This window comes from Scylla paramamosain, chromosome 7 (assembly GCF_035594125.1).
Source record: "Scylla paramamosain isolate STU-SP2022 chromosome 7, ASM3559412v1, whole genome shotgun sequence".
In the NCBI taxonomy this organism is placed as follows: domain Eukaryota; kingdom Metazoa; phylum Arthropoda; class Malacostraca; order Decapoda; family Portunidae; genus Scylla; species Scylla paramamosain.
The window spans coordinates 21,860,616-21,876,342 of record NC_087157.1 but is presented as its reverse complement, the minus strand read 5'-3'; the positions used below and the strand labels follow the sequence as shown (position 1 = coordinate 21,876,342).

At 37.6% G+C, this 15,727-nt stretch overlaps 1 protein-coding gene across 4 annotated transcripts in view; it reads right to left on the bottom strand.

Moving 5' to 3' along the window:
• LOC135102203 (serine/threonine-protein kinase atr-like) overlaps positions 1-15,727 on the bottom strand; it is a 479,415-nt gene that overhangs the window by 133,913 nt on the left and 329,775 nt on the right. For all 4 annotated transcript variants that reach the window (XR_010269589.1, XM_064007031.1, XM_064007033.1 and 1 more), the window contains one exon: positions 3,570-3,717. Coding sequence is in view for 3 of the 4 variants with exons in the window: in XM_064007031.1 (XP_063863101.1) it covers positions 3,570-3,717 (148 nt within the window). In the remaining variant the exon portion in view is untranslated. The remainder of the gene's footprint in view (positions 1-3,569; positions 3,718-15,727) is intronic.

Here is a 15,727-nt window from a genome sequence, read left to right as displayed (position 1 = left end):
TCTAATAATTTTATCAATGTGTCTGTGTGGAGTCAAATTTTCAGTAACAGTTACTCCCAAATCCACTTCCTCTTTTGACTTCTTTAACTTCACACCTTCCGTCTCATAATGATATTGTATTCTTTTCTTACTCTTACCAAACTCCACTAATTTACATTTACTTAAATTGAATTCCATTTGCCAAGATTTACTACATCTATTTATCTTATTTAAATCATCGTGCAGTGTGTGTGTGTGTGTGTGTGTGTGTGTGTGTGTGTGCACCTGGTTTTATTTACCTAGTTGTGACATGTAGGAAAGGAGCTATGCTTGTATTGTCCCAGCTTTGTATTTACTATCATCCAACTTGGCCTTTAAGTTATGAATAATTCTTGCTTCCACCACATCCTTTTTTAGACAATTCCATGTGTCAACTACTCTCTGCAGAAAACTATTCTTTTTCATATCTCTTCTACAAGTTTCCTTTTATAGCTCCTTTTCTTGTTCTCTAGTGTCCCTTGTATCCCACGTCACAATATAATTTTTATCTAGTTTTTCCAATCCTTCCATTTGTCAATATACTACAATTAAGTCTCCCCTCTCCCTTCTTTGTTCTACTGTTGGAAGGTTTAGTTTTTCTAGTCTCTTTTCGTGTCATACTGCTTAAGCTTGAGACCATCTTAGTTGCTGCTCTTTGTATCCTCTCCAATCTTCTGGTATGTTTCTTTAAACCTGGTGACTACACCATAGCTACTCACTCATATTACAATCTTGGATAAATCATTGTTAAAATTAGTTTCCTCATCACTTCTTTATCCAAGTGTCCAAATGCAATTCTTATATTCGTTACTAGATTCACTGTTTCCCCCACAGTCTTGTTTTTCTCCTGGCACTGGGTTCAGAACTTCACAATTAGCAGTCTTAACAAAGTTCAATAATTTCATCTGTTTTGATGCCTACTTGTCCCTTATCTATCTTGCTCCTACCTCACTTTTTGTGGCCAAGAATGAAAGTTCTGACATGTCCTCTGACCTGTAAAAATCCCTGCTTGGATTATTGATGATATTCACCATTCATTGTGTTTAGTTGCTGCTCTGATTAGTTATCTTTCTGTCTGCCTCTCTACTTCAAGTAAATTGTGGATAAATCCTATGAACAATTGTATGTAATTTTAGCTGCATTGTCAAAATTATTGGTTTAGTAAGTTAAGAAGTACCAGACTCTAACCAAATTGCTAAGCAGATCAGCTGTGCTTCCACACTACTTTTTCTTAGATCTTTTGATCTATCTGTGGTACAGAAAGTAGGTTAATAAGATTCTAGTAAGTTTTTTGTCACAGTGTATTTGTACCCTCTTGCAAAAACCTTCATGTGTAGCATGGATCTTCCTTCATATTTTTTTTGGGAGTGATGGGTTTTTCAGGTATGTTGTTGCACATTATGTTGTCTTATGAAAAGTACAAAATGGGAATAAACTTGTGAGTATTTATTCTTGCATTCTGTGTTTGATTTTCCTATCATTATATTAAAAGTTTCCCAAAATTAAGTGCTTTTCAAAAATGCCTATTAAACCTGCTGCATTTAGCTACAAAATGAGAGGGTTTGATCAAGGACAGAAACCATATTATATAGTGTCAGCAGTGGAAATACTTCCCTATCCTGTCCTATTACTTTTCAAATAGTGAGTTGCTGTATTTACCGGTGAACTAGACACACTTTTTTCCTGAAAAAAAGTTTAATAATTACCATGCATTTAATGTGCCAATAGTACAGATGCCTAAGCCTGTATAACTAGACTTATAGCTGTCGAATTGAAGCAGTAGTATACCAAGCACAAATACTGGTACTGATAATGTCACGATTCCGGTTATCTTTCCAAGAAAGTGGATGTTACACTGATCCCAGAAAGTTTTAAAGGTCTGGATTTTTTAAAGGCCTTGGCTACCTACTCGACCTATCCGAAATCATCAGCTATTAAACCCTCTTTCAAAAACCTTAGCTTGGCACAGCATGCCAGAAATCACCTCAATACCAGATCATTGTTGGTGTAGAAAACACAATTCTGTATAATAACGGAATATATTAACAATAATGTTAACTTACAAATAAATTGAGGTAGTACACATTAAAGGAAGTTAGGGAACAAATTTTTACCCTAGACCAACACAGGATAATTCCCACACTCAATTATCATACGTTTCTCTTTACTCAGGCTCTTATATCGCCTCCCTTATTGCTCAAAGGTTATCCACATAAATATATGACATTGCTGTCACTTCACAAAACATTAAAACCCTTTTACTCCTTCACAGGCTGCTGGAATATTTTCCCCAGCTGCAGAAATTTCCCCAGACACCATCACTGCATCACCAAATAACAATTCCCATATTTCATCTCCTCAAACCTTACAAGACATCACCATCATCACCATGCTTCACCTATAACACCATGACACCACCCCTAAAGCCACTGATAACACCACAACACCACTATAACCCCAACCACAAAATGGCTGCCTCTCAGCCCCAACACTGCCCCTCTGCCAGTTTTTCCTACCTCCTCCAACCCAACCACTAACTCTGTACAGGGGCCTTATATGTCCATGTATGGAGTTTGATTCACATGTATGGGGAAAGGTGGTGGGAGGGGGTTCCACTCATACCGCTCTTTTGGGCAGGTGGAATCAAAAGCTTTTTGTCTTATCAACTCCTCTCCTCTAACTGACTGTCTTTCTCATCATCACAATATTGCACCTCTTTCTATCTTCTGTCACTGTTTTTGTGCTAACTCCTCTTCTGATCTTGCTAACTGCATGCCTCCCTTCCTCCTGCAGCCTTGTTGTACAAGAGTTTCTTCTTTCTTTCAGCCCTATTTTGTCCATTCTAATGCAAAAGTTAACCAATGTTCTCAGTCATTTATCCCTTTATCTGGTAAACACTGGAACTCCTTACCTGCTTCTGTATTTCCTTCTTCCTATGACTTGAGCTCTTTCAAGAGGGAGGTTTCAAGTCACTTATTCTGTTTTTTTTATTATTTTATCTGATATCTCTATGGGAACTGGCATTAAGTGGGCCTTTCTCTGTATTCAAAATATTGCTCTTGGCCAGTGGCCCTCTTACATGAAACACACACACACACACACACACACACACACACACACACACACACACACACACACTCATTTTTTTTTTTTTTTCAGTACATTTTAGATGAAACATAATACATTTTTTTTTTCCACAAAACATCCATGTAAAATAGGGGTGCATCTTATGCAGAGGTGCATCTGATATGCTGGCAAATATGATACTCTACTTTATCTGGTGGGGTGTATTTTCAATAGCATTCAGCATTGGTTGGTGTAGATGAAGAGGAGTAAGTGGGGGTGACACTAGGCAAAGCCAGAGATTATTATGGTTGTTTCAAGCATGGGATATTATGTGTGAAAAATTTAACTTCCACAGATGTTATGATAAATCATAAATGAAAAGAAAGGAGAAATTTCTTTTAATTAAAAATTGAGAAAACCTGCAACTCAACCATTCATTAACAATAATTTTGCTATACACAGTTCTGGGTATAGGAAGGGCTTACCTAGTGGACAAAAGCCCTTGGGTGATGTTGAACACTGAGTGAGGTTGATCTAGGCTGATGTAGCACTCCAGCAAGCCCTTATATACTGCCTCTGTACCCTGAGAGACACACAGACGTTCATAACACCCTAAGGCATCTTGCAGTTGCCCTGAAAAAAAATAAATAAATAAATAAATAAAATAAAATAAAATAAATAAATAAATAAATAAATAAATAAATAAAATAATGAAATAAAATAATAAATAAAATAAATAAATAAATAAATAAATTAATTAAATAAATAAAAAATAATAAAAAATAATGGAAAACAATAAACCAAATAAAATATATATATATATATATATATATATATATATATATATATATATATATATATATATATATATATATATATATATATATATATATATATATATATATATATATATATATATATATATATATATATATATATATATATATATATATATATATACATATTCATGCCACCTATTAAAATTCTTCGCAATGATGTTTTCCATGCCCTCGCTGGCCTAAACCCTCGGAAGGATTATGGACCTGATGGGATCCCTCCTATTGTTCTCCGAAACTGTGCCTCCGTGCTTGCACCTTGCCTAGTCAAACTCTTTCAGCTCTGTCTGTCAACATCTACCTTTCCTTCTTGCTGGAAGTTTGCCTACATTCAACCTGTTCCTAAAAAGGGTGACCGCTCTAATCCCTCAAACTACTATCCTATTGCTTTAATTTCCTGCTTATCTAAAGTTCTTGAATCTATCCTCAACAGGAAGATTCCTAAACATCTATCACTTCACAACCTTCTATCTGATCGCCAGTATGGGTTCCATCAAGGCCGCTCTACTGGTGATCTTCTGGCTTTCCTTACTGAGTCTTGGTCATCCTCTTTTAGAGATTTTGGTGAAACTTTTGCTGTTGCCTTGGACATATCAAAAGCTTTTGATAGAGTCTGGCACAAAGCTTTGATTTCCAAACTACCCTCCTACGGTTTCTATCCTTCTCTCTGTAACTTCATCTCAAGTTTCCTTTCTGACCGTTCTATTGCTGCTGTGGTAGACGGTCACTGTTCTTCTCCTAAATCTTTTAACAGTGGTGTTCCTCAGGGTTCTGTCCTGTCACCCACTCTCTTCTTATTATTCATTAATGATCTTCTAAACCAAACTTCTTGTCCTATCCACTCCTACGCTGATGATACCACCCTGCACTTTTCCACGTCTTTTCATAGACGTCCAACCCTTCAGGAGGTAAACATATCACGCAGGGAAGCCACAGAACGCCTGACATCTGATCTTTCAAAAATTTCTGATTGGGGCAGAGCAAACTTGGTATTGTTCAATGCCTCAAAAACTCAATTCCTCCATCTATCAACTCGACACAACCTTCCAGACAACTATCCCCTCTTCTTCAATGACACTCAGCTGTCCCCCTCTTCTACACTGAACATCCTCAGTCTGTCCTTTACTTATAATCTGAACTGGAAACTTCACATCTCATCTCTAGCTAAAACAGCTTCTATGAAGTTAGGTGTTCTGAGACGTCTCCGCCAGTTTTTCTCACCCCCCCAGCTGCTAACTCTGTACAAGGGCCTTATCCGTCCATGTATGGAGTATGCTTCACATGTCTGGGGGGGTTCCACTCATACTGCTCTTCTAGACAGGGTGGAATCAAAAGCTTTTTGTCTCATCAACTCCTCTCCTCTAACTGACTGTCTTCAGCCTCTCTCTCACCGCCGCAATGTTGCATATCTAGCTGTCTTCTACCGCTATTTTCATGCTAACTGCTCTTTTGATCTTGCTAACTGCATGCCTCCCCTTCTTCCGCGGCGTCGCTGCACAAGAATTTCTTCTTTCTCTCACCCCTATTCTGTCCACCTCTCTAATGCAAGAGTTAACCAGTATTCTCAATCATTCATCCCTTTCTCTGGTAAACTCTGGAACTCCCTGCCTGCTTCTGTATTTCCACCTTCCTATGACTTGACTTCCTTCAAGATGGAGGTTTCAAGACACTTATCCACCAATTTTTGACCACTGCTTTGACCCCTTTATGGGACTGGCATTTCAGTGGGCATTTTTTTTTTATTAGATTTTTGTTGCCCTTGGCCAGTATCCTTCCTACATAAAAAAAAAAAAAATATATATATATATATATATATATATATATATATATATATATATATATATATATATATATATATATATATATATATATATATATATATATAAAATATAAGAATTTTGAAAGAATGGAATCTCTGTGACTTAAAAAAAAAAGTTTAAAGAAAATTTAGACTTTAAATAAGATCTTTTGTGTGACTACTTCAATATTTACAACATATACTCTCTTACTGGCTTAGGTAGTGACCCTAGGCAGGCACGTATAAATGAGCATAAGTGGGTGTTATCACAATAAATTATTGCAACAATTATATCGGGTTATTGGTTATGTGATAATTATTTTTCCTGCGTTATTGATTCATTGGTATCGCCAATACTTTTGGTTCCAAACTAGTGATAATCACTAGTTAAAGTTTTTAACTTTGAAAATCGAATGTAGTTATTTTACTTAAAACAGTACTTTTCATTAGTGAAGAGACAGGATAAACATTGAATTTGATTTTTTTCTAAGATTTTCTAAGTTTTCCAAGATAAAAATAAAGATTTGGATTTACTGATTATTTACTAAAAATATCAATACCATTATTGCTAGTATCAAAATTTTGGATGTATTGATTTATCAATTATCAGTTATCGTGATATTTTTTTTTTTTTTTTTTTTTTTGTGCCCAGGTGAGGTGTTGATTCAAAAGTCATAAGCACTATCCTGATTGAAACTGAGATGGCACTGTCTTTCCTACCTACAGACCTCTAGCAGTCAAGTCACAAGTGCATTTACTTGTGACTTAGCTGACTCTAATGCAGATTATCATATCTGCTGGCACATTAGACTAATTTTTTTCTTGAAAAAAAAAAAAAAAAAAAAAAAAAAAAAAAAAAAAAAAAAGTGTCTAATAATTAACATGCATCTAATGCCTGGGCCTGTAAGCCTATGCCAATGCAATGCAATGTATATCCTCTCCCATCCCTCCTTCCCTTTCTATTCCCTGTCCTCCTCTCCATTTTTTCCTTCCCTCCCCCTTCCCTGCCCTCCTCTCTCTTCCCTTATTCCCTGCCCTCCTCTCCCTTCCTTCCTTCCCTCCCCCTTCCCAGCCCTCCTCTCATTTCCCTCCTTCCCTCCATCCATCCACATACCCACCTCTCTCTCTCTCTCTCTCTCTCTCTCTCTCTCTCTCTCTCTCTCTCTCTCTCTCTCTCTCTCTCTCTCTCTCTCCAACATTCCCATCCATTTCTTTTCTTCATTAATTCTCTCTCTCTCTCTCTCTCTCTCTCTCTCTCTCTCTCTCTCTCTCTCTCTCTCTCTCTCTCTCCTCTCCCCTTGTTCCTTATTTCTGACAAATAAGGGGGAAGAGGAGGTGGCAGGGAGGGAGATTTGAAAGATGAAAGAGAATGAGAGGAAAGGAAAAAGGGGAGGAATGGACATAACCAGGGATGGAAAGTACATGGGACATAGAAGTAAAGGAATGGTGAAGGAGGATGGGAAGAAAGTAGAAAGAATAAATATAAGCAGCAAAGGTGAGGAGTGAGTGAAGAATTAAGGAGGAAAGAGGAAGTACTGAGTCAGTCTCATTCAACACTGCAATCTTCAGGATTGTTCTTATTCTCTCTCACATCTCATTCTCTGACACTCTCTTCCAGTCGCACCATTATTTTAGAGAGGGTGGAATCAAAAGTTTTTTGTCTTATCAACTTTACTCCTCTAACTGACTGACTCTCTCATCACAGCAATGTTGCAGCTCTTGCTATCATCTACCACTATTTTCACACTAACTGCTCTAATGATATTACTAACTACAAATGTTCTCTCCTCCTGCAGCCTGGCTGTACAAGACTTTCTTCTTTCTGTCATCACTTTTCTGTCTACTTCTCTAATGCAAGAGAAAACTAGTATTCTGTGTCATTCATCCCTTTCTCTGGTAAAGTCTAGAACTCACTGCCTGCTTCTGTATTTCCTCATTCCTATGACTTGAACTCTTTCAAGAAGGAGTTTTTCACAAAATATCTGTGTAATATAGGAGTGTGTCTTATTTATTTATTTATTTTTTCAATAAATGAAAGACACTGGCAAAAAAAAAAAAAAAAAAAAAAAAAAAAAAAAAAAAAAACCAGCCCACTTGAACGCCCGGTCACCAAATACGGTATAAAGCAGTAGTCAATATTGAAGGATAAGTATCTTGAAACCTTCCTCTTGAAGGAATTCAAGTCACAGAATGGTGAAAATACAAAAGCAAGCAGGGAGTTCTAGAGTTTACTTGAGAAAGGGATGAATGATTGAGGGTACTGGTTAACTCTTGCACTAGAGAGATGGACAGAATAGGTTTTTTTTTTTTTATGTTGGTGGGACACCAGCACACACAAAAAAAAAAAGAAAAAAAAAAAAACTGAGATGCAGGCCAACAAATATGGTCTAAAGCATTACTCAAAAACTGAAGGATAAGTGTCTTGAAACCTCTCTCTCTTGAAGAAATTCAAGTAATAGGAAGGTGGAAATACAGAAACAGGTAGGAAATTCTTGAGTTTACCAGAGAAAGGGATGAATGACTGGATACTGGTTAACTCTTGCATTAGAGAGGTGGAAAGAATAGGGGTTGGATAGAATAGGGGTGAGAGAAAGAAGGTCTTGCGCAGTGAGGCCATGGGAGGAGGGGAGGAATGCAGTTAGCAAGATCAGAAGAGCAGTTAGCATGAAAATAGCAGTAGAAGATAGCAAGAGATACAACATTGCGGCGATGAGAAAGAGGCTGAAGACAAAAAGTTAGAGGAGAGGAGTTGATGAGATGAAAAGCTTTTGATTCCACCCTGTCTAAAAGAATGGTATTAGTAGAACCCCCCCAGACATATGAAGCATACTCCATACATGGACGGATAAGGCCCTTGTACAGAGTTCGCAGCTGAGGGGAGTGAGAAAACAGGTGGAGATGTCTCAGAATGCCTAACTTCATAGAAACTGTTTTAGCTAGAGATGAGATGTGAAGTTTCCATTTTAGATTATACGAAAAGGACAGACTGAGGATGTTCAATGTAAAAGAGGAGGACAGCTGAGTGTCAATGAAAAGGGGATAGTTGTCTGGAAGGTTGTATAGAGTTGGTAGATGGAAGAATTGAGTTTTTGAGGCATTGAACAATACTAAGTTTGCTCTACCCCAATCAGAAATTTTAGAAAGATCAGAAGTCAGGCATTCTGTGGCTTCTCTGCATGAACTGTTTACTTCCTGAAGGGTTGGATGGTTGTGAAAAAAATGTGGATAAGTGCAGGGTGGTATCATCAGCATAGGAGTGGATAGGAGAAGAAATTTGGTTTAGAAAAACATTGATGAGTAATAGGGAGAGTGGGTGAGAGGACAGAACCCTGAAGAACACCACTGTTAACAGATTTAGGAGAAGAACAGTGACCTTCTACCACAGCAGCAATAGAACGGTCAGAAAGGAAACTTGAGATGAAGTTACAGAGAAAATTATAGAAGCTGTAGGAGGGTAGTTTGGAAATCAAGGTTTTGTGTTAGACTCTATCAAAAGCTTTTAATATGTATAAGGCAACAGGCAAAAGCAAAATCTCTAAAGAGGATGACCAAGACTTTTAGTAAGGAAAACCAGATCACCAGAGTAGCCTTGATGGAACACATACTAGCAATCAGTTTTAGAATCTTTCTGTTGAGGATAGATTAAAAACTTTAGATAGGCAGGAAATTAAAGCAATAGGACTGTAGTTTGAGGGATTAGAATGGTCACCCTTTTTAGGAACAGGCTGAATGTAGGCAAACTTCCAGCAACAAAGAAAGGTAGATGTTAAGAGACAGAGTTGAAAGAATTTGACTAGGTAAAGTGCAAGCATGGAGGTGCAGTTACAGAGAACAATAGGAGGGACCCCATCAGGTCCATAAGGCTTCCAATGGTTAGGCCAGCGAGGGCATGGAAAACATCATTGCAAAAAATTTTAATAGGCAGCAGGAAGTAGTCAAGGTGGAGAGGGATGAACAAGCCCTGAATCATCCAAGGTAGAGTTTTTAGCAAAGGTCTGAGCAAAGGGTTCTGCTTTAGAGATAGATGTGATAACAGTGGTGCCATCTGACTGAAATAAAGGAGGGAAAGAAGAAGCAAAGTTATTAGAGATGTTTTTGGCTTGCTGCCAGAAGTCACGAGGGGAGTTAGATTTTGAGAGATTTTGACACTTTCTATTAATGAAGGAGTTTTTGGCTAGTTGGAGAACAGACTTGGCATGGTTCCAGACAGAAATATAAAGCGCATGAGATTCTGGTGATGGAAAGCTCAAGTACCTTTTGTGGGCCACCTGTCTATCATGTATAGCATGAGAACAGGCTTCACTCCAGATGCTTAAGAAGTGCGAGTTGCTCATATATGGCATAGGCCTGCAAGTGGTAACTTATCTAATTTCTAATACTATAATCTCTCTCTCTCTCTCTCTCTCTCCCCGAGTCAACCCTTCAGTTGTCATAAAAGTATTCGGCAGGAGTTGCTGTATTTTCTAGGTGTATGACACACACACACACACACACACACACACACACACATGGCAGACAGAGGAGTCAATGCAAACAGGCGCTCCTAAAAATCCAGCCATCTACGTCGCTGAGAGCTGCCCTAGAGAGTTCACACTGGTTTTACTCGTTACTGTCCCATCCCCAAAAGTGTTTTGTAGAAAGCAGTTAAATTGTTATAATGAGCGGTGAAGAGGGGGCTACTTCAGTCCCCACTATGTTGTTTACACCAATGGGGACTGTCCTGAAGGTGAGACAGAGAGACTTCTTGGGAATTTGGGAAGAGGACCAAAGGGTCAGGGAAGCAATGATGAGGAGAATTATCACACTGGAAACCAAAATGAAGGAAATGAAGGATAGATTTGGTAAGATGGAGAAGATGATTGAAACTTTGATCACCAAGAAAGGTGCATACAATGATCTACATAAAAAAACTAATGTTATATGAAAAGAAATCAATGGAATATGAAGACAAAGTGGAAGAGCTAAATGTAAAACATGAAAATTGGAAGAAAGAACAAGAGGAAGAAAAGATCAATTTTTGGGAAAATTGTGGAGGAACAAACCAAGGCAAATGACACAAAGCTAACAGAAAAAGTTGTTCAAGTTATAAAACAAAGAAAACTTGGTGAAAAACACTGTGGATAAGAAAAAAACTGTTGTGGTATTCAGCCTGAAGGAAGAGTGTACACCTCAGAGGACTGAAAGAGAAAAGAAGGAAAAGAGATGTGTGGAAAAATTAGTGGAGACATTACAAGATGAAAAAGAGCTGACTAGAGAGATCAAAGAAATTAAAAGATTGGGTTGATATGTTGAGGGTGGAGTGTCTTATGAAAATAAGGTTTAGGTCACAAGTGGCAGCTGAAGAAACACTGAGTAAATCCTGGATACTGACCAAGGTGGAAGAATACAAACAAGTGTGGATAAAAAAAGATAGAACCAGAGAAGAGAGAGATACTATAAATGAACTAAGAAAAGAAGCAAATAAAAAAAAACGGAAAACTATCAGAGGTCGGAGAAAAAAACAGTTCTTTTGGAGGGCCATGGACATGAGGTTGAGAAAGTGGTACAGGAGGGAAGTAAATGCAGAAGGGGAAGACTAAAAGTAGCATACACGAACATAAATGGACTAATGTCGGCAGTGTTGGAACTAGAAGACTATTTAAAAGAGGAGAAACTGGACATCGTGGGAATCGTTGAAACTAAATTGGCAAGTGAAGGGGATATATTAAATATTGGTGAAGGAAAATACAACCTCTGGAAGAGAAATAGAAAGAATAAATGGGGAGGAGGTGTGATACTTCTAGTCAGAAAGAATTTATTAGTGGAATCTGTCACATATGGGGTGGAGGAGGCAGAAGTATTGAAAATAAGCTTAAGACAGAATATGGGAAGATACTGTAATGTTGTGGTGACTTATGTTCCCCCTATTCTAACTCTTGGAGAGAGGATGAATATAAGAAAATGCTTGAGGACACAAGGACATGTTTGGTAGAGCTGCTTGAGGAAAATGATGATATACTCATGATGGGGGAATTTAACTGTAAAGAGGTATCTTGTGAGAACTGGACCACAGAAGGCAATGAGTCATCATAGGGGAACAAGCTACTAGACCTGGCTATTGAAAATTTCCTGACACAAAATGGATTACAGATGACACATGATTTAGGGGAAATGAAGCACCTTTAAGGCTTGATCCAATTTTCATCAAGGAACAAGAAATAGTAGAAGACCTTAAATACATAAACCCAATAGGAAAAAGTGATCATGTGCTGATTCAGTTCACAGTTATGGATAATAACCTCAGTATAAGAAAAGAGGACCACAGAAGAGAATGGCTAAACTACAGCAAGACTAACTTTTGACAACTTAGGAAGTATTTCAACGAAGTGAATTGGAACATAGTTATTCAAAAGGAGGACATAGAGGAAAAGTGGACAGCTTTCCTGGACATTTATAATAAAGGAGTAGAGAAATGGGTACCCAAAAGATCAACAGAAAACCTTTTCAAAAACGATTGGTAAAACAGATGTGCTACAGCTAGATTGGAGAGAGAAAAAGCATGGAACAAGTGGAAGAAAAACAAGAGACTGAACCTGTCGAACAATTATATAAGGAAGAGGAATGAATATGTCAAAACTCGCAGAGATGAGCATAAAAATTTTGAAAAGAATGTTGTGGAGAAATGTAAAGACCAACCAAAATTATTTTATGAATTCATCAGTGGAAAATTAAAGAGTAAAAATTAAATAAGCACAGTAAAAGCTGGAGAAGAGACAGTGGAAGACCCAAAAGAGGTGGCTGAAGTGTTTAACAGATACTTCCACTCTGTGTTTACTAGGGAAAATGATTCCAGAGGTGAGAGGACAGTGTTAGAAAAAGGGACCAACCTAAAGGAGATTAAAACATCAGTAGAAAAAAGTAAAGAATATGTTGGAAGACCTGGATGTAAGGAAAGCAATGGGTCCTGATGGTGTATCGAGTTGATTTTAAGAGTGTAGCTCACAATTAGTCTCAGTGCTGCACAATATAATTAGCACCACCCTGGTAAAAGGTAGAATATCCATAGATTGGAAACAGGCGGATATTACCCCAATTCACAAGACTGGAAGTAAAAAAGATCCATTAAATTATAGACCTGTATCGCTCACAAGTGTGGTGGCAAAGATTTGTGAAAAGATCATCAAGAACAAATGGGTAAAATACCTAGAAGACAGCAAGGTGATAGCAGAGAAACAGTTTGGTTTCAGAAAAGGAAGATCTTGTGTTGTGAATTTAATAAGTTTCTACTCAAGAGTAACAGATATAGTGCAAGAGAGAGATGGATGGGCTGACTGCATATACTTAGATCTGAGAAAAGCATTTGATAAAGTTCCGCACAGAAGACTAATATGGAAACTGGAAAAAATAGGAGGACTTGGTGGATCACTGACTGAAGTGGATGACTGACTTTGACAAACAGAGAAATGAGGACAGTAATTAAAGGAAGCAGGTTGAACTGGAGAATGGTATTAAGTGGAATCCCACAAGGTTCGGTATTTGCACCTATTATGTCCACAGTTTATGTAAATGATATGACAGGTGTAGAAAGTTACATGAACCTTTTCGCTGATGACGCTAAGATTATAAGGAAAGTAACAAATGAAGAGGACTGCAGTGCTTTAAATCAGGATTTAATTAAGATTAATGAATGGTCATTGAGGTGGAACATGGAGTTTAGTGGTAAAAAATGTAGTGTGATGAGCTTTGGAAAACGTGCGAGAAGACCAGTTGGCAACTATTACTTAGGGAATGATGAAATCTCTATAGGATTAGAAGAAAATGACCTAGGAGTAATTATTACTGATAATTTGTTATTTGGGAAACACAGAATTATAGAAGAAACATGTAATCTGCTGAGAAACATCAAGATAGCATTCTCCTATATTGATGAAGATATGATAAAAAAACTGACAACAACGATGATACGTCCGAGATTGGAGTACTTAGCATTAGTGTTGTCGCCAAGTTTGAAAAAGGATACAAGAAAGTTAGAAAGAATCCAGAGAGCTGCAACTAAAATCCCTGCAAGCTTAACAGAGTATAGTTATGAGAAAAGGTTGAAGAGATTGGGTCTGACTACACTAGAAAAAAGGAGGGAAAGAGGTGATTTGATAGCAATATATAAAATATTGGAAGGAATGGAAAAGCTGGACAGAGAAGACCTCATGGTACCAGATATGAGACACAAGAGGACATGGAAGGAAATTGAAAAGGAGTGTTTGCAGAAGACATCAAGAAACATAGCTTCCCCCACAGAAGTATAATAGTGTGGATGAGACTGTGTGTGCAAAAACAATTCATAAATTTAAAGAAAATCTAGATAAAAGTCAATATGGAGATGGGATGGCACGAGCCTAGTGTGGCTCTTGTCCTGTATTTCACCACTAGGTAAACAACTAGGTAAACACACACACACACACACACACACACACACACACACACACACACACACACACACACACAGGGTCCGAGGTATTTCCTTAGCCTGTCTCCATACAAAAGTATAAGAAAGTGCACAGTGTGGGGTGGAGTTTTTATGGAAGAAGTAGAAAAAAGATCAGAGATGGAATAGATGAAGTGAAAATTGTGGGTGAAAACACTGAATCCGAATCGGTTGTAAACAAAGCATGATGGCAGCTGCCGCCGCGTCGCTGTCGCCCAGAGGCACACCAAAATTTGAAGGATTTAGTGAAAAAGATATACAGGTAGGCAGGTTAAATGCAAGATTATGGAAATTAGAAGAAGAGAATTAAAAGATAAGAGAGGAAATAAGAGGATTGGAGACATTAGTCAGAGAATGGAATGGAGATAAGGAGAGGGGACTTAAAGACATGAACGATATTGTTGAAGAGCTGGAAGAGTTGAAAGGAAGGGAGTTAAAAAGAGAAAGGGAAAACAAGAAACTGAGAGGAAGTGGAAAAGATAGTGGATTTAAATGTAAAGTACAGTGAAGAAATACAAGAACTCAAAAAAGAAAATGGAAAGTTAAGGAGCATGGTGGAGAAGAAAGAAGTTAGGATAGATGAAGGCAAAATCCAGAGTGAAGTAAAAAGGCTTAGTTGAAAAGGAAGTGAAAAGTTGGAAAGAAGAGAGAGAACAAGAGAAGATAGATATGACAGAAATGATAAGAAAACAGCAAGAAGAACATGATAAAGAGATGGCGAAAAAAGTAGTGAAAATCATTAAGGAAAAAGATAACATAGTAAGGGATACGGTACAAAAAAAGATGTGCCTGATAGTGTTTGGGGATAAAGAGAAGACCATATCAAATAAAGTTCTAAGAGAAAGAGAAGGATTACAAAGAGCAAAAGAAATCACTGGGAAAATTGTAGAAGAAGGAGATGAAACGGATATACAAATAGAAGAAGTGTACAGGATTGGGAAATATTCAGAAGGGGGAAAACGTCCCATGAAAATAAGACTTAATACCCAAGCGGCAGCCGAATACATCTTGAGAAGAACGAGTTTGTTAAGAAAGATAGAGGGTATGAAGGATATATATATAAGAAGAGAAATGAATGAGGAGGAAAGAAACAAGGTGAAAGAGTTAAAAGAGGAGGCCAAGACAAAAAACGAAGAGAGAACACAGCAACAGGCAGAAAGGTATATATGGAGTGATAGACATGAAAATGAGGAAATGGTGGTTAAAGAATGCGGGGCAAGAAGGCAAGAAGTAAGACAACAAAGAGAGAACACAAAAGAAATGGGTCCACAATAAATAAAATTAAAGTTATGTATACAAACATAGATGGATTAGTGTCCAGCCTAAGGGAACTAAGAGATTATTTACATGAAAAGAAACCAGAAGTGGCATGCATTATGGAAACAAAACTAACAAGGGAGATTAATGTTGAATTTGAAGAAGGATATAACACATGGAGAAGAGACAGAAAGAATAAGGGAGGAGGAGGAGTGATGATTCTAGTAAGAAAAACATCTTGATAGAAACAGTGGAATATGGTGAAGGGAGGTCAGAAACATTGAGTGTGGA